This window comes from Drosophila obscura, unplaced genomic scaffold (assembly GCF_018151105.1).
Source record: "Drosophila obscura isolate BZ-5 IFL unplaced genomic scaffold, ASM1815110v1 contig_14, whole genome shotgun sequence".
NCBI lineage: Eukaryota > Metazoa > Arthropoda > Insecta > Diptera > Drosophilidae > Drosophila > Drosophila obscura.
In genome coordinates, this window is record NW_024542724.1 from 233621 (window position 1) to 252393 (window position 18773).

The following is an 18773-nucleotide window of genomic DNA, read 5'->3' on the forward strand; positions in this document are numbered from 1 at the left end:
ATTTGGCAACACTTTAGCTGCTTGAATAAGTAGCCTATCGCAAAAAGCAATCGATATATTTTTCAACAGAAGTAGTTTGTTTTGCGATAGTCCATCACTATTGTTTTTTCTGTCAACATGAACGTCTCGGCCGTAAACGATCCATTGGAACTATTGACGAATAAGGGCACTCGCGAGTCTTCATTCCTGTCGCCCATATGGAATCCCTTCGCCTGCACCCTGGCCGGCTTCGGTCTGGCCATTTTCGTCAACTGGGGCTTCCGTAGACCCGTGTTGTCGGGTAAGTTCTCCGCCGTCTCCATGTGACGTAACATTGTTTTTGTGTGTTAAATCTAGTAATTAAAAGGATTCTAAACATTCTCCGATAGGCATACAGAAACATATTGCCTTTGCGGCCATTGGCGGTGGTGCCGGCTACTATTTCGACCAGAAACGAAACGAGTATCTGGCCAAACGTGATGCCGTGCTGCGGCACTACATCGAGCTGCATCCCGAGGACTTTCCCGTGAAGGGTGAGATCTCTATTACTCTCAGAAGGATACCTCATATCATGGCTTTACTTCTGCTCCTTACATTTCAGATCGCAAGAAGTACGGCGATGTCTTGGAGAGCTGGGTTCCAGTGCGTTAAGGTGAACGTACGCAGAAGGCAGTTCTGTTGTGAATCAAACGATGCCCTAGCGCATTGTTCATATAGTAAATAAAGAAGCTTTAATTGTAATAATGAATACGAAAATGGATTGTATTCGAGCAAATCGTTACATATTTATTGGAGCAAACATACGATATTTTTGATTGTGGGTTTAATGCAAAAATTGCTCGATATTGAAGAATTTTTGAAATTACGAATTGATTTGCAGGATGCAATTATCAAAAGAATCGCATTTTTTCTTACCTTTATATTTGTTGAGCAATTTATATGTCGGAGCAATCATGTGTGAAAAGGGGCGTGTTTGCGTATTTCTCTATTCTCAAGCTCTATTTCTTCCAGCTTTTTTTTCTTAATTTCTTCTATTAGGTTCGTTTTGTTTTTTGACCTTGTCTTTTTCTTTTATTGCGATGTGCTTCTGATTCTTTAGTAAAATAAATATTAAATAAATCTTCGCAGTTATTTTGAGAATTGCGTGCCGGCTTCTTTTTCGCGCTACAACGATAGCTATTATATTATGCAAGTGCACACGCTAGTGGACACATTTGGGATATCACGTTTAAGACTTCAGAAATATACCTTCAACAATGTTTCAAAACTACCGTGAATATACCGAGGAAAGGCGAACATAACACACTTAACCCCTCTCTATTTAAACAGAGAACACCTTGAACTAAACCGTGGAAAATAATGTTGTTTGTAAAGTCATCTCTTAACTTACAAGAAATAAATGACCACGAAATCTTTCATTGGAAATTGAAATTCTTCAAGATTTATAAAGTTTCCGCCTCTATCCATTTGCGAAAATCATGCTTCTCGATTTTGATATTCGGCTTAATATTACTAGTTAGCTAAGACATTCAGCACTGAACATATAATTTTATTTATATAATATTGAATTTTGTAGAAAATAATGCTTAAGCTGAAAAGGACAACAAAAAAGTTTATAATATACCCTGCTTCCAATACGTTTTTTTTATTTGAAATCAGCTGATTTTTGCAAACATTTGATTTAACATTAGAGATGACAAAATATGTAGCAACTTGCGCAAGAACAGCAATTTTTGTGTTGGACTTAACAGAGGAGCCTGAATGTACGCTCTCGACTCAGTTTTGCGCTTCAAGTTGAGCTTTTTGCACCCCGGACGCCGCGTATGATACAAATTTTCAAAACGACGGCCTTGCCGCCCCACACGCCCCATTTGCAACTCGGACGCCGTATGTGTAATAGCAGAAAACTAGTGTCTAATTTTTTTCTGAATTCAGAAAATTCCGTTGATAAATCCCTCTAAAACATCCGATATTTTCAAAAATATATATATAAAAAATATTAAAATCCGATATATCATCCCTAATTTCCCCAGTTTTGTGTTAACCGTAAATTCAACCGAGTTTGCTCCGTTCTCTCGCATGTGGATGCGATTTAATGTTGTGCTTTGAAATAAATCCAAAAGCAACGAAGAAATTAAGCAAAAACCGCGCCATAAAAATCAATAACAAAAAGGAAGTGAAGAGCCAGAAAACCAGTTGAAAAAGTTTTATAAATAATAAGAAAATAACCGTAGAAGAAGATATTCAATTTGCAATTCTGTTTCGATTTTAATCCGTTCGTTTTCGTGCTCCGTGTGTGTTCCCCTTCGTTCGTATGTGTCGTGGTTTTACCGTTACAATTCCGAATATCTCGAAGAAATAGATAAAACAAAATGCAAAATAAAAGGTCATGAGAAATAATCAAAGCATATGAAGAAACCAAAACCAATTATTGTTCATTAACTAAAAGAGAGACACAAATGGTTTTTTCGCTCTACCTTTTGAGCTACTGTTCTCACAGCAATTTTTGAACGGAACTTCAGAGTCCGAAGCAACATCATTAACAACAAATTCCGACAAATAAATATACAAAAAACTACAACTTTAACAAACACAACATCCATATAATATAATCATAACTATATAATTAATTAACTATAACGACGAAATCAACCAGAAAACCAACGATACATCATTCATTTGGGAGCCTCCAAAAGGCCGACGGCTTTTTGCTTTTGTGTGGACTTTTTTGCACAGCGAATTTTCTTATCTCTGGAAAACAGCGCCAACAAAACAACAAAAAACAACGATTATGGCAAAGGTAACGGTTAAGCTAAAGTTTGAGTACAGAAGCCTCAGCTAAGCTCTTAATTTTATTAGAAAATTAATTATTTATGGTGAAACCAAACAGCTGTCAGAAGACCACTCCACCCACCCTCACACTTCGCACTCACTGGAGATGTGGATACACTTTCGTATCGTGAGTGATGTGACTCGGGAAAATGGTAAAATATATGGAGTAAAGTGCACTAAAATAATAGATTTTTGATAAAAGAATGGTACAGAAATAATTAGTACACTCTTTCCACTTTACATAAAAATTAATTGAGTGTCCATTTATTTCTGGAATATAGATTAATTTGGGTTATATGTATTAGTTGATTTGTTTGTGTCAACAAAAGGCAGCCCTAGACCATGGCAACTAGTACTATTAATTGGTCAAAAGTTGATGGGAAACGCTTGATGCCATCCGTAGATTTAACATTAACTATTCGATTTTTTTTTGGTATAAAACTATCATATATTGTAATATTAGCACTCTATAGGGGGATCGCCTGCTCCTTTGTTGAGCAGCTTACTTCCATCGAGGACTTCTCTGCTGGCAGGATAATGAGTTCCGACTGTGACTCAGGTGTTAGAATTTGGCTCTCTTGGAGAGCCTCTTTCTGGCAGTTGTCATTCCCGGGAGGAGTCTCAACTTCTGTTGTTCCCTGAGCAGAGATCTGCTGCTGCTGCTCCTCCAGCGAGATCGAAAACTTCAAGGGATGACCAGACTCCGTCTCATGAAGATCCTTTGCCGATGCACGCCCCATATCGGATGCCCGCGGGCTGTTGACGACTGGAACGAACTGTTGCACTTGTTTTGCTGCGGCAGGACTCCCAATGGAAAGGCGACGTCCTGCATCCCCTGGAAGTACTTTGCGTCTTGTTCCTGCCTTGCCCCTGCGAGACATTGTGCCTCTGGAACTCTTCATCGTGGGCTTCTGTGCTTTTGGGCCGGTGCTGGGATCTGCTGGCACTTCAGGTCGGACTGTCTTTGTCTTCTTCAGCAGATCCGGCAAGGTCTGTCCTTTGGCCAACATTGGCAGATGCTGCATGCTCTTCTGCTGCACCATCGTCTCCGGATGATGTTCGGGGAACCATAGGCGGAACGCTTTCCTGATCTTGAGATGCGGATAGCGATCTACCGGCATCACCTCGTCCTCGATTACCGCTGGGATAGTCGTGGTGTCCGCGGAGATGCCATATATGCCCACAAACTTCTTGAAGCCCCTGATAAAGGCGCTGTGTAAGGCTAAAAGAGATTTGCGATACCCTTCGGGATAGTGGTCTTCGATTTCGATGCGCAGCTTGCGAAGATCGTCAATGATTTCGAGCACGACATCCTCTTCCGTGCATGCACCGCCGCTGGCTTCAATCTCAGCTTTCGTCAGTTGCTTAAAGGCCATGAAGATGTCGACCAAACTGTCTTTCCGACGCTGGCGGCGTGCATCGATCGTCTCCTCGTCGTCCTCGTCCGAACTGGACTCATCCAGGGCGCTCAGATGGCTGGCAAGAGCCCGCTTGAAGTCCTGGCGATTGAAGAGCTTCTGTAGAATGGACTCGACGGGTTTCGGCTCCTCCAGGATTTCCATGAGATTATTTTGCCCTCCATTTGTTTGAAACTCCAAGGCACAGGTCTCAGTACTGTCCAGCGTATCGCAGCGATAGTAGGAGGCGGCTGCTGTCTCTGTTTTGGGCGCAACCTTTGCCAGGTGTTTCTTCTTCGACTTTGGCTTCTTCATCTGTGGAGCTACCACGACAACTTCTGGCTTCGCTGGCACTGTGGCCACGTGCAGGTCGCGCAGATACTTGAGGAACTCGAACAAATCATTGCCTGTGCCGCCCAGCCTCTTAGTGATCTCCGCCACATCCATTTCCGACTGCTGCTGCATCAGAGCCACCACGAGAAGGTCCCTGTTGTGCGAACGCTCGTGCACCATTTTGGCCTGCAGCTTGATGCTCGACATATCGATGGAGCCCGGATAGATCTGGTCGATCAACTGGCAGAAGACGACACCCGAACGGAGCTCTATGTCCGCCTGGTTGACGGAAGCACCCAAGACACCCGCCACCCATTGCTTGAGAGTCGACCTCTCAGCGAGACTCATACGCTCTGACCTCTCGACGGGGCCTGCATCCAAGCTGAATCGCCATGGTGGAGGCTTTTGTGTCTGTGATATCTCAGTGTTCCCATTCCCCTTCGGCTGCGGCTGCGGCTGTGGCTGCGTGGAGTCGTCGCATTTTGGATTCGTTTTACCTTTCGTTGTGACTTTTTTCATGATTACTTTTATTTCTTTGCTTGGTGTTAATATGTGTTGTCGTTGCTGGATATAATTGTTGAATATTATTTGAGAGATGTCTGTTCAGAATATTGTTTTTAACTGTGATAATAAGCCTACTAAATCGTAGCAAGCAGATCCCCAAATGATACTTTTTCACATGGGAATCTGTTTCGATATGCCAGTCACATGGCAACGTACAAACTCTGTGCTCATTGACCGAGTATTTTGGTTTTGCTTTAGAAATGTTCCCCCAAGTGAGTGTTGGAGTTGGTCCGTGGGTGGAGTTGCGGGTTTTGCGGGTGGGTTCGGGAAGTCAATATGTAGTGGGGTCTCCGTATCCCGGAGTCGGTTTTCACTTGTTTGTATAAATTATGCATGTTTTGTGGGCTTTATGCGTTGAATTCGCATTGATTTCTTTGGATTGCCGGTGGAATCAATGGAATCGATGGAGAAATTCGCCTGCCGCCGTCCGTCCGTCCTCTTGATTCACATGCATTTTATGGTGTGTAAAATTGAACGAGAATTGTGCAGATGGAACAAAATGTTGTAGTCTATAAATTCTTATGGCAAAATAGGTAGAAGACGATTGGATGTGGTGGGGGCTTGTCGTAAAATGTAACAAAAATCGTTAAGGGAAAAGGAAAAACAAATATGTATGTATCATACATACATACAACATAAGCCAAAGAGGAAGGATAGAGGCTACGAGATCATGTAACATATAGCCATTTATCTGGATCTAAGAGTCTTCACGAGTAATCTTTCGAAGTTGAGATGAATTCCCTCTTTAAAGGTAATTCTTTAACTCTTACTTTTTATTTTTGATAGTAAAACAAAATAAATTTACTTTTAAACACTGTTTAGACTGTATTACAGCTGATTAAAGCGTTCCCGCTTGGACACTAGGAATACTTGGTCATACAATGGTCTCTATGGACTCAAAGGTTGGATGTTTACAATCGATACTCCCAGATCTTGTGAACCCATTTTCTGCCTAAAGATACAGATACTTGGAAGAGAGATTTCCCCCTTTTAACGACTTCAGAGTTCTGCCATCGTCGTAATGAGTGAATTTCACGAGTGTTTTTCCCACCAGTAGGAAATCTCACTTATTGCTCAATCTGCAGACCATTACGATGCTCGGCCGTAAGAGCCAGAAAAGCCTTCAATCCCAATCAGCCGCTTAAAGGCCCGGAAAACGGACGGAAGGGTGATTGCGAGTCAGTGCCCCACGGCACTTCGCGGCCATTTTTCACTGGCTACCAAATGAAGCTACATATTTCTTAGGGTTTTCCTTCTCAAGCAAATTTCGCAATACATTTTTTATGACAGAGCACGTGTGTGTGGAGGGGGTTGGAGATGTGTGTTATGTATGGGTGGGCGTCAGTTTATGGATGGGTGCTGTGTGGGTGCGTGTTCGAGAACCTCATCCAACAGTCGCGTGCCTGTGCGAATCGTGACAGGTTTGTTTTGTTTCTTGATAAATTACCTTTTCACTTGTCGCTCTATATAAAATTATTTCCCTTTATCTTTAACTTTCCTTCATTTCCCTTAGCTTTTTATTTCATTTTCTTTGTCGCTTGCTCGTTCCATTTTCTTGGTGGCTGCCTATGAAATTTTGATTTACACGGAAAATGCGACCAAATGTCTGCGATTCAAGTTCAGTCGCACACAAAACACACACACACACAGTCATGCACACAAGTTGGAACAATTCTACTTTGCAGTTCTCGAGACGCTCAAGATCTCATTGGACCTGTATTATTATGTACTCTGAGGAGAGGCTAACCACAGGCCAGAGGCTCCCCCGTGTGAGGTACTTTTACTGTTGTCCTTGTGTGGAAAATAAGTTTTGTGGCGATGGGGAAATAGAAATGATGGACTTCTGGGATATCCTATAGTTAGAGGATGAAATTTAAGAAGTTCACATCCCAGAAAATATATAAAACAGTTTGATAGATTAAACATATTTAAGGATCGCAAAAACGATCGTATAAATGCATAAACGTTTTGGTAATGGATAATTTTATGGATATTTAGCGAATAAATTAGGAATTCAAAGGATTTATCTTTAATGGAAACTTCTCTTACAAACTTTTAATTTCACTTTCACTTCAACAAATACTCTCTCCTCTTGTGCCTGCAGGGTATTGGGGGATTGTATATCCTTCAATGGCTCTGGCACTGTTGTTGCTTTCGCCTTTTTCCGCGACATGCTCATAATCATCAGAGTTTCCCCTGGCACTCGCCTCCTCCTTCTTCACGGCCGCTGTTAGCTTTTGTCGTCTTGTCATGGCCCCTATATTATTATGTGCAGCAGCCTGTAGTAGTATTATTATATTCCTTTTATACAATTGTCGACTGGGGGGCGCCCTTATATACACATTTCTTTTTTTTTTTTGTGTCAACAGCAGCAGCCTCATAAGGCACAACCACAGGAGTCGCCTGCAAGTGCAAGGATATCAAGGCGAAGGAGATATTATTTCTTGTACGCTCGTCTATATGTATTACCTCCCACTGATACGGAAACGATGTGCGCTAAAGCATGAAAATATCCCTCGAAACTGATTTTTTCTTGAGGCTTTCTATATTAAACGGAAATTTTACTATTATGCTTGGGAAACTTACATGTAGAATCATCTGGAATTCCGTAGAATCTGGTTAGGATTACAAATACCTTCTTCAATAAGCATCAAACATGAAATATTGGCTTCCCTAACTTCTATGCGCCCATCCATGGCTTCATGTTCCTCCTTTAAAAATTCCCTCCACTGGATTTTGTGGCAGTCATCATTCCGCCATTGCGCATTTTTTTGTGATATGTTGCAGCATCTGTTTCAATACGGAGAGGATTATCCACCTGCCCCTACCACATGAAGCCCCGCGAATCGTTTGCCATTTATGATTTATGCTGGCATTCGTGGAATTTTCTGTATTGACTCTACGCGAAATGCATTGCCATTCGCATAGAGATGGGGCCTGGGCCCCGGGTACCTTTCCCTTTTACAGGGATTCGCTTTATTTATGGCAGCTTTTGGCCCGTGGAAATTTATTGATAACGCGCTTCCTGCCACAATATGGAAATGCATCCTGGCTGTCTGTTTGTCTTTCTGGGGTGTCCTGTCCACATAGCAAACAGGAAACCATCGTCTCGATATCATCAATGCTAATTTGCTATATCATCGGTTGGGTTTTGTTTTTGTTGGTTTGGATTTTAGTTTAGTTCGCATTGAAAAGCGGAATAATGAGAAGTTTTTAATTAATGAAGTTTCCCAAAATGGGTGCGGATAGGTACACATATTATAAAGTACTGTGAGCACTATGGGATCCTTTACATTCCATTGACTATATTGAGCTGTTCGTATTGATATATGTAAAAAAAAGGAAATGAAATTTAGAAACAACTAATAAGTATAATTTATAGAATAATCATAGGAAGCTTTGATAGAGAACAAAATAAAACTTCAATTCAATCCAATAATGACTAAAGCGCTAGACTATGAGACCCGCGCGCTTCGCTGCTTACTAAATGCATTTAATGTTTAGGAATTCAGAATGATAAAAATGATAATTATCATTTTTTAATTTCGATAAATTCCTAAAAATTTAATGCATTAAGTCAGCAGCCGAAGCGCGCGGGTCTGCTAGTCTATCGTAAAATGTCCTGTTCTACAGAATGACACAAAGATGGCGCAAACACACACTTTTGGACCAAATTTAAGATTTTGTTGATTAAGTATTAATTCCTGAGGAACCTATTTATAGAAAAGTACAAATTTGATTGTGCAAACTATGCCACATTCTCTGGCTATCATTAAAAAAAAAAAAACAGCATGCAATTCGTTTCACGCGTTGCGGAGATAGCCGCTTATACACAGATTTTTTTCTACAAATTTATAGTACAGATTTTTAGTTTTGCTTCTTATGATCTTACAAATATGAATGTCCACCAAATAATTCAGGAATAAAATTTAAAATCGATCGCTAAAGACTCAAGATATTTCTGTACACAATATACATACATAATAATTATCTCTATCCCATTTTCGTAATGAATATAATTAAGATTCAGCTTTGAAATTAATTTAAAACAAAAAATTCCACATAACTGAGTAGTTGAGTAGAGAAAATGGATAAAGTTTTTTCTGCAAATAAATTATGCCACATTTTTAATCCTAATTAGTTTTTTGCCACTCATAAAATGAACTCAACGCTGAATGAAATTCGAGTGAATTAAAAGTAAATGAAATGTGTTCCCGGAATGGAATCCTTCACCATTGGAGTCCCTCCCACCGTCTACTTAACCCTCATCAGAGTCATTATCCTTGCATATTTGGTGGGCGTCACATGTGCCCCATGCATCGTGCACCGAGCAACGTTTTCTCGTTTTTTCATTTGAAATTCCAGCGTAAACACGTGGGCTGCCTGCACTACGTGAGTTGCCCCCCGGTTCTTGCCCACCTCCGGGGGCAAATGTTGTAAGATTCTTAAGCTAATTTCATTAAATATTCATGGCCACGACACGACAATGCACACAAAATACACACCCAGCCATAGACATGGGACACATGGGTGGATGCACCCATCCATGTTGCAGTGGCAGTGGCATTGCTGCAGTGCCTCAGTGCCTCTCCTTTGGCTCCTCATGGAAGGATGGCCTGCTGTGGATCCTTCGGGCTGTTGTCAAAATGTCAAACTGGCTTAAATTTTAACGTGCTCGGTCCAAGTTTTTGGGGGAATGTGCCGCACATGTGTGGCTTTTGTCGATAAAAGGAGAGCCACACACGCACACACACCCAGTTTAGGGGCTCTAGATACACAGAGAGAGCGAAAGGGTAAGAAGCTGGATGGATGCTTTGTTGCCCCAAAATTAATAGTGTTTATTTTGGGGCTCACTATCCATCATCAGCATTAACAGCAGCTGCTCCTGACAAATTGTCATTTAATCATTTAGCAGCTTAGTCAATTTATTGTATACCTTTCAAGGTTCAAGGTTAAACGATTGCATTTTGATGGATTGTATACAAATATATATGTACATATGTATCATTGTTTACAAATCAACTTACACAGAGAAAAAATATTCAAAAATAAAGAAAATCAGTCGAGTAATGAGTAGGTCTTCAAGTGGACCCACTCTTTCAATATTTACCATTTTGCTGACGAAATTCAACGATAAAATTTAATATCTGATAGACATTCACTCCTGAAACCCTAAATAAATTGTAATCCAAGGCTTTGAACTCAAATCGGATGACTTTCACTTGGCAGTACTTCAAAATAGAGTTCCTTACTTGTCGTGCAATCAAAATTTTGTCTGTCAGGTGAATGTGTACCCAATTTATTCGATTTAGTTTAAGAACAATTATGTTAGAGAATTCGATTTTTTTTTATCTTTTAAGAATACTGTTGCTAAGATAAAGGCATTGACTCAGCAACCAATTTGTCTCTCCATTCTTCTTTCAAACCACATTCGAATTTCGAAGGTTACTTTCTTTACCTACTTTTCTTTCCGTGCAAATACAATACATACTAGAAAAATCTGTATATATTTTATAAATGTAGCTTTCTCATTCCCTGCCTGCCAATTGTCTAATGCAGCATTTTCGCTACCAAATGGTTTTTGCCGCGCTATACTGTAGTCGTACTCTTGCTACTGCAACTAATTTAATTAACTTGGCCAAAAAAGCAGACTGGTGTCTAGTTTGGGGTTGAATTTGCAACTTGCTGCATAAATAAAATGAGCGCAGATAAAAGCGCTTGAACAAAAACAACATTGGGGCTGACCCGCAGACGGAACAGACATGCTCTAGTTGCCCCTTGGCTTCAGGCTTCTTTGCCACGCGGAGACCATTAAATGTCCTGACAAATGGTATATTAGCATTGGGCAAGTTTAGCCAGAGAATGGATGAGTTCAGTAAGCTAAAGGAATGCTCTCAGAGTGCGTCGAAAAGTCAAGTTGGAATGAGATTTGACTTTTAAGAGGAGAGCATATATAAATGGGCTAAAAGTTGAATAATGGATATATATGGCGTATATGGCTAAAAACGGAAAGATATAATGGTACATAAAAGTGGAAAGGGAGAGATACCATTCGATATAGCTATGATAGGCCGCATCTAAAAGGCTAAGTACTTCGTCTGAAATTTATATTCTTCATACAAAAGCTTACAATGAATAGTAGCTATAGCAGCGTAGCAAAAATCTTGTTGTGATTAAAAGGGTATATAATGGTCGTTTTAGTATCCGTTTTAAAGTTCTATCTGCCCAACACAATATGGCGTCCATAAATTTGCTGAGGGTTTTTTTGTTTTTCCATTTTAGAACTTTACTATTTGTTTTCTTTGCTTGTTTCTTGTGCACCACTGAAATTTCCTGCCAACTTCTGTGCATTTTTTGTTCGTCTTGGCAAATTTCTTTGGACAGTTTGAGGAATGGCAAGTGGATAAAAGTAGATGGAAGATATTCATTCATTTACATATCAGCAAACGTCACATTGAAACCGTTCGACTCGTTTTTGCTATGCAAATTTACTTAGCGCACTAATTGGGCAAACATGTGTTATATTTGTATTCATTAAAAATGATCAAACAATTTTGGGTTTAATTAAATATTAACACGCACACATATTTTATGGCATCCATTTGAATTAATTGTAGTTCTCCGGCGCACTAAAAGCACAATCAGCATAAACCGTGGGAAATGCAATCAAGAGATTCAATAAAATAAATGAATAAATAATAGAATAATGAAAACTGCCGCCAAAGGTAAACCGTAAAAGGAGGAAAACAGCGACAGGGAAAACCCAACCCAAAACTGTCTATCGGTATATCTGGCCGTCTGTCGGATGCGCAGATCCATAAAAAGTTATTCCGTCTATCTGTGTTTTTACTTGTTTTATTGTATTTTTTTTCCTCGTTTAAATTGCTCGCTGAACATGAAAGACCCAGATAATAATTGAATTTTTTATTGAAAATTGTAGGAGGAGTGCCCTAGAAAATGGCCTAGAAGGTGTGCGCATGGAAAGACATTAGAAAGAAGAGTACATGTCGAAGGTGTAGTGGAAATGGAGGTACAAAAATATATTAAATTTGATTGTGATTCTTGGCTTTAAAGAGAGTGTACTAAAGTACAGTGGTGTATGCCAACCACTTCACAAAACCGTCATAAAAATCGAGGTTAAACAAATATTTTGAGTTCCGATTTCGGCTTTAAAGGTGAAGTCTGTAAAATATCTTTTAAATCTGTAGGTTTTTAAGATATATAAGTATTTAATTTTATTGAAGGGAATTATGTGAAAACTAGTTGGTACAGTTGATACCCGATGCTCAGCCAGTATCTATTTAATATTATGATTTATGTAATTGGTATCGGAGCCACTGACTCACGCAGCTCTGTCTTTGACTTTTGGTATAGCTGTTTGCAAAAGGGACGAATTGATTTGTCGGGTAATGTGCGTATTTTTGTAGGACAACCAAAGTAGGCTTTTATCTCTCTTAATTCATTTCTCCCCCCCGCAACCTATCTTAACTCAGTTACCCTCGTTTTCCATGGTTTTGAGTAAAATTATAAAGGTTTTGCATTTCTTCGTGTACAACTTAATTTCACTTCATTTCAAAATCTATTCACGTCCTCGCTATAATCTCGAATCAGGACTCTTTCGGACTAATTCCCCTGCAGTTGCACATTTAATTACCCAAGAATTACCCAATGGGAAATTGTTCCCTCTTGTTTCGTACCACAGCAACATCCGAGTACATATTTGATTTTAATGGGAGCAAAATTAAATAAAAAAACCCGTGCTGAAAGGTGTAAAAACCGTGCAACAATCTGCATATGTGTGAGTGTGTGTTCATCGGTGGTGCACTCAGCCACATGATGGCATTACGAGTGGACTATGTGAATGTGGACGTGGATGGGTCTGGGTTTTAGTCCATTTCTCGCACTTTATGTGTTTGTAATTGAAAATTAAGCGCCTGTCATCGAGGCCAAGGCAGAAGCAGTAGCAGGAGCTGTAGCAGTAGCACTCCCTTTGCAGGTCTGTCAGTATGCAGTGCATTTACGTTTATGTGCATGTGTTGGCATACAGTATATACAGAATATACAGAAAGGATGGAAGATACAGATAGGTGAATCGGATTTCGATTTGCTGCCTGGTCTGCCCTGTCCTTCACTGGAAAATTGCCAGCTATGGCATGCGATGCACTTAAATCCCTGTGGCGGCTGTCATGTGCGGTTAATTTGTTTCAAACCAGCTTACACCCTCTAGAGAAGCTCCAGCTTCTGTTTGCTGTGCTCGTGGCCAACTAATTTTCTCCATTTTCCACAGTGGGCTTAAGATGACGGATGGTGAGGATATAAACCAATTAAATTGTGACATGTTCTGTGAACTTGAGTAAATAATTAACTGTGCTATAATTAAAGTTTGAGCTTGAGGTGCCAATGAGCACGAGTACGTATTGGCTTTGAATGAAGGAAGCTCGTTCCAGGACATGCCACTCTCTTGCCTTGAGGAATGCAGACTGCATTCGCTTTTTAGGTGAATGAATCCCTTCAGTCCCTTACTTATAATAATGTACACATTATCTTTCGATTAGAAGACTACAAACTTTATTTATGTTAACATATTTTTTTGGTCTACAAATAATAGATCTGAAGTTAAGGTAGATCTTCAAGAACAAAAGTCGAACGGTCATATCACGTACCATTACAACCTTAACGAAATACCTGCATACCACACCATAGTTTCCCTTGTAAACTGGCATTTGGCCAGGCATTTAATTGATCTTTGCAGAGGATGACTGAAAGAGCACAAGAAATTGGTGAAGCAATTAAGATCAACTCGCTCTTGAAGCCGATTTCAAATATATACATAAAGCTTCTTACCCACTCTTCATGATATCTGTACGTACTATGCTGTCTCTTCTAACTCCATCCGAGGCTTCAATCTCTGCGGAAGCATTCCTCGAATTCTTAATAGGATGATTTGGAAATACTTAAGTTTTAAATTTACTTTAGAAAATGTTTAATATTAAATTTGAATAATTTCTTAATGGTAATTTCTTGGAGTGTAAAATTTAAGGATCCAATAAATTATGATGACATAAAAATATTATTAAGTCCCTAATACACATTCTAAATGAGTTTGAGAGACCAAATAAGAGACCATCTTAGAATTGTTCTCTAAAGAAAATATGGTCTTATGTATATGTAAATACATATATCGTACACCATAAAGCGGCAAAAAAAATTGTTCAATAATGAAAAAATACACTTTAATTTATTTTCAATAAAAAAAATCGTAGTAAACATTTTCCATCACACAAAAAACAAGTTCATTCCATACCGGAAAGTTTTTAAGCCCCAATTCTCTTTTGCCGTTTCACGCAAATTGAAAGCTTCCGTAAGTGAGACATCCATAAATCATAAAACTCGTAATGAAAAAAAAGGATTCAACGCCGAGGCACACTCGCCTGAAACAGAAAATTTGCACTTGCTGAAAGCCAATTGTTTTTCCAATGCATTTTTTCCTTCGTTTTTCCATGCGAAAGTGTGGAAAACAGGAGGCAACTGAGAACTGGAAAAAACAATAGCCATAGAACTTACTAACCCAATTTAAGTCCCATGTATATGACAAGCGTACAGCTCTGGCCCGGACAATAGCAACAAGCGTTATATAGAACCACAATAGCAACAAAAGTACGAGTAATACTCGTACCACTACTCGCAGAAGGGCGAACCACTAGTGGGAGCTTGGCACGCGATGCCAGCATAAAATATGAGCCAGCAAAAGGCGCAAATAAAAGACGAAAGCTTCTAAAATTACGGAAGTACAGTGCCCGGACAGGGACAGCGAAGTAGTAGTGGTTCTCGGGGCCACAGAGTAAGCTCCAAGTAACCGCAGTCGTACACAAAATATACAACCCACCGCACAGATATAAATGTGGTTTCGGTTCGGTTTGGCTTGTGCATGGTTGTGGCTGTGGGTGGCGTTTTTCCCCACCATTTTCCCTTGAACAATAACAATGTTTTGCTCGCAAATAAATGAATATTTTCTGTACGGGTTAACTATATGAAAACTCTGGAAGCTTTCACCCATAAAATAAAACGATTATGATTTTGCGGCTACTAAGCTTTAATTATGGCAGGTTGGGATTTGCCATTAGGGAAAGTATTTGAGTGATGGATGGGTGTTTTGTCTAATGAATAAACATTAATGAGATTATACAAAATATTCGGTTGGAAAAGCAGTGATTGACAGTGAGTTGAATATGTATAATAAATATATAATATAAATATACGTTCAGCTTGAAATGGTTTTCAGATATAGTTTATTATTCCTATACAAACATATATGTATGTTTGCATGTAGTATAAGATACATTTGCTTGATTTGTGGATATCTTGCAAGGCTAATGACAATAGAAGAGTGTTAAAGGAAACTGTAGTCCTGAAAGATTAAAGCAAGAAAGCATACTCTGAGGATTTTTGGGCGCTTTCCCTTGCAAGTGCTTAAACTGTTTAGTATTCCCAGCTTTCCTTCACTAGAGGTCTCAGACTTAAATATTGTCTTCTAGAAAATTTCTCACCAGTTGCGCCATAAATCACTCAGGAGTATGTGGCTGGGGCGTGTATTAAGGGGGTATTAAGGGAGCGTTTGAGGCCAGAAGAAAACTCTGGGCTTAGGCCACAGGCGTCCGTTTTAATGCTCATTATAATTATGTGTGCTGAGCTCCAGCACTTTTATGGACTCTTTCCTGACAACAAAAGAAAAAAGGGATAGCTCTATAGACTAAATGATACCCGCCACTTGGGAACTAGGTAAAATATTGTTCTAGTTAGGGAAAGAACATAACTTAGTTTTTCATTTATCGTAATAAGGACTTACTTTCTTTCTTTTGATTGCTATACTTACATATCTAATGGCTATGATTGATATATATGACTATAGATATATTCTATAGTTCTGTATCTTTGAAATTATGGTGACCAATCTTATAAATAAACGAAAGTAAATAGTAATTCAGATCAAAGCGGAACAGTGTTTTAGGGTTGGAAATAAGAGCACAGTAAGAGCATAGGATAATATTTATAAAATTGTGATAAGTATTGATTTATGTTCTTATAGATGGAATATATGTAGATACAATATATATACAGATTCATTTCATTATTCTATATTTATAGTGTTTATTCACGCTTCATTCTGCCTGCCCTGGCTGTGATACACCCCTGAGCTCTACAATTACAGGGTATACAAAATCAGCACACAAAACAAGCTCACTTAATGACTTGCACGCCAGGTGACGCTCACGTGTTTCCGCTTCTTCTTCTCATCCTCTTGCACCTCCTCCTTCTTCTTCTTCTTCCTTGCGCAACATCACATTTCATACGACCCGTTGAACGCCACAACAAATGCTCATAATTTGTGTGTGCGAATGCGCCACACACCTGAGGTGCTGCTACGACTTGGGTGCATTTAATAGTCTTTGGTCGCAAATTGTATAAGGAAGAAAAGGGGATGGGGACAGAAGTTGGGTTGGCGGCAGGCGTGGAGGGTTAGGCAAAAATGTAGAACATTTGAGGTTAGTCAACTCTGTGTGGAGTTCTGGGCGATTTTCGTATGACATCAGCTGAAATGAATGCTTAATTTGCATGCCCTTGCATGAGTGTGAGCTATACTGGTTTATTCATGAATAAAGTAAAAGATGAATGGTAAGAGTTTTGAAAATGTAACTGCCAATATCGGCAATATAGAGGGGTTTCCCATTAAGGAAGGGTCGATGCCCAGAAATATGTTATTATTGGGAAATATATGGAATGCAAAGAGGGGAAAATATTCGAACTTAGGAAATACTGATATGTCTCGAACGAGGGGAGATGAAAATTCAACTCAAAATTCTTTATGTATTCATCTTTTGCTTGAAGACTTTTATTTGATAAATAAATTTTTTTTATAATAGTTTAAAGCACTTACGAGCTGACAAAATTTGGTGTCGCCTAGAACTATTATCCTTAGAGCTATAATCTTTTAAAATGAAAATTCAATTAAAAAATGGAAGAATGGACATTTCACTCTTTTGAATATTTTAAACAATAACGATAAACAATAATAACCCCATTCGCATTAAAGAGTCAGCTAAAATCGTATAAAAAGACTACACCGATTTGAGCCAGCATCAAATACGAAGCATACATTTGTGGGCCCCTGAAACGACCTTCGTCCTCGTTTTTTTGTTCCTTGTTCTTTGGCTTCATTCAAGCAGCATAATTGAAAAGGACCCCAGTAAGAGCTGGGGGAAAGCAAAGACAAAAGACAAAGACCAGACCAAAGGAAGGTGGAAAGATAAAAGGTTTACAAAGCGTTTGACTGCTGCTGCTGCTGCTGTGCGGTATGATGTCTACGCTTGGGCGTGCACTTAGAAGGGCGTACATCCTGCCACGGTTCCCAGCACTTAGCCACAGACAAACAGACATCTACCGACCTTCAGAGAACTATGTACGCCATGATATGCCCCAGGCTGCATGGAATGGGTATAGAGTGCAGCAGTAGTGGAATTAATGACAATGTCGATGTTTCGACTACAAGATATCCGCTTCTCAAATGCACAGATCGATGGATGAAAATTTAGTTCTATCCAATAAGAATTTAAATTTATTCTCTGGTAGAAAACACAGCTATAGATGTTTGCAAGCATATTAGGTAACTTACGCCAAAACTAAACTATACACCTTAGATTGAATTAAATCTTCGGTAATGCAAATGCTTCATTTATTTGGTTTCTTTGGCAAGAGTAATGTTAATGAAAAATTTAAACATGATAGAATAAAATGTTAACAATATAAAGCAAACGAAAAAATATTTTTGAGAAATTATAACGGATACAGTAAAGAAAATGTATATTAAGATAAAAGAATTAAAAGTAGAATTATTAGAAGCCAATGATACATTTTTTTTCTAAATTCCTAACGAGAAGGCACGTCATCCTAACCTACATGGAGGGGACTTGCTGGAAGAAAACTAATTTTTTTAAATTAACTGAACATCTGGTTAGAGCTTGGACATCTTGAAAGGCGGAGATCGGTATCTGAGAGAGCCAGTAGATTGCAAAGACAAACGCAAAGATATCTCATATCCCCAAATGTAATGTAGAGATACAAATGTACCGTCAAACATTTCAGAATCTGGAGATTCAATGTGTACACAAAAGGGCATCCAAAGTGTAGTTGCAATTCTGAGCTTATATTAGAACCTTATATGAAACCTGCAAGGCGCCAGAAGTCAGCACGAACCTGACTATATACATATGTATACGTTATGCAAATGCCGACTCATCTTTGAAGGACTGGAAGGTAAAAGATGGCGGAGATGTGTCCAGCACTTGTAGCTACAACGCGTTGTACATATTATAGAAGAAAGAACAGAGTAACAAATTGTTACTCCATCTACATATTTGCTTAAGTTACAGAGTGTATAGTGTCAAATTGAATACTCTGACCTTGTGCCCAAGGAAGAAAATGTGTTTCTCTCTAGTAAAATAAAATCTCATCCCACCATCAGAGCGATGTCTGCTGTATACAAAAATTAAGGAAAATTGTTAGCATTGCCGCGAGGCACAGAATTTAATATGTGTGCTTATTTATGCGTTTAAACATATGTTGTTAAATCTGTGGAAAAGCAATTTGAGGATGAGATGGAAATGGTTTTGA

The 18773-nt window shown here is 39.1% G+C and overlaps 2 protein-coding genes across 4 annotated transcripts in view; both read left to right on the forward strand.

Moving 5' to 3' along the window:
- The first annotated feature begins 93 nt into the window (after nucleotides 1-93).
- Nucleotides 94-720, forward strand: LOC111071787 (NADH dehydrogenase [ubiquinone] 1 subunit C2). The gene is made up of 3 exons (XM_022363301.2): nucleotides 94-280; nucleotides 369-512; nucleotides 581-720. Exons 1-3 carry the CDS (start codon nucleotides 118-120, stop codon nucleotides 628-630), a joined length of 357 nt encoding a protein of 118 aa, XP_022218993.2. The 5' UTR covers nucleotides 94-117; the 3' UTR covers nucleotides 631-720.
- Nucleotides 721-2133: 1413 nt separating this feature from the next.
- Nucleotides 2134-18773, forward strand: part of LOC111081968 (cingulin) — a 101972-nt gene continuing 85332 nt past the window's right edge. For 2 of the 3 annotated variants that reach the window (XM_041596333.1, XM_041596335.1), the window contains exon 1: nucleotides 2134-2779. In XM_041596333.1, coding sequence (XP_041452267.1) covers nucleotides 2771-2779 — 9 coding nt within the window. In that variant the 5' untranslated portion in view covers nucleotides 2134-2770. Of the gene's footprint in view, nucleotides 2780-2945; nucleotides 2964-18773 lie in introns of those variants that run through there. The other variant, XM_041596334.1, reaches the window with a different exon arrangement.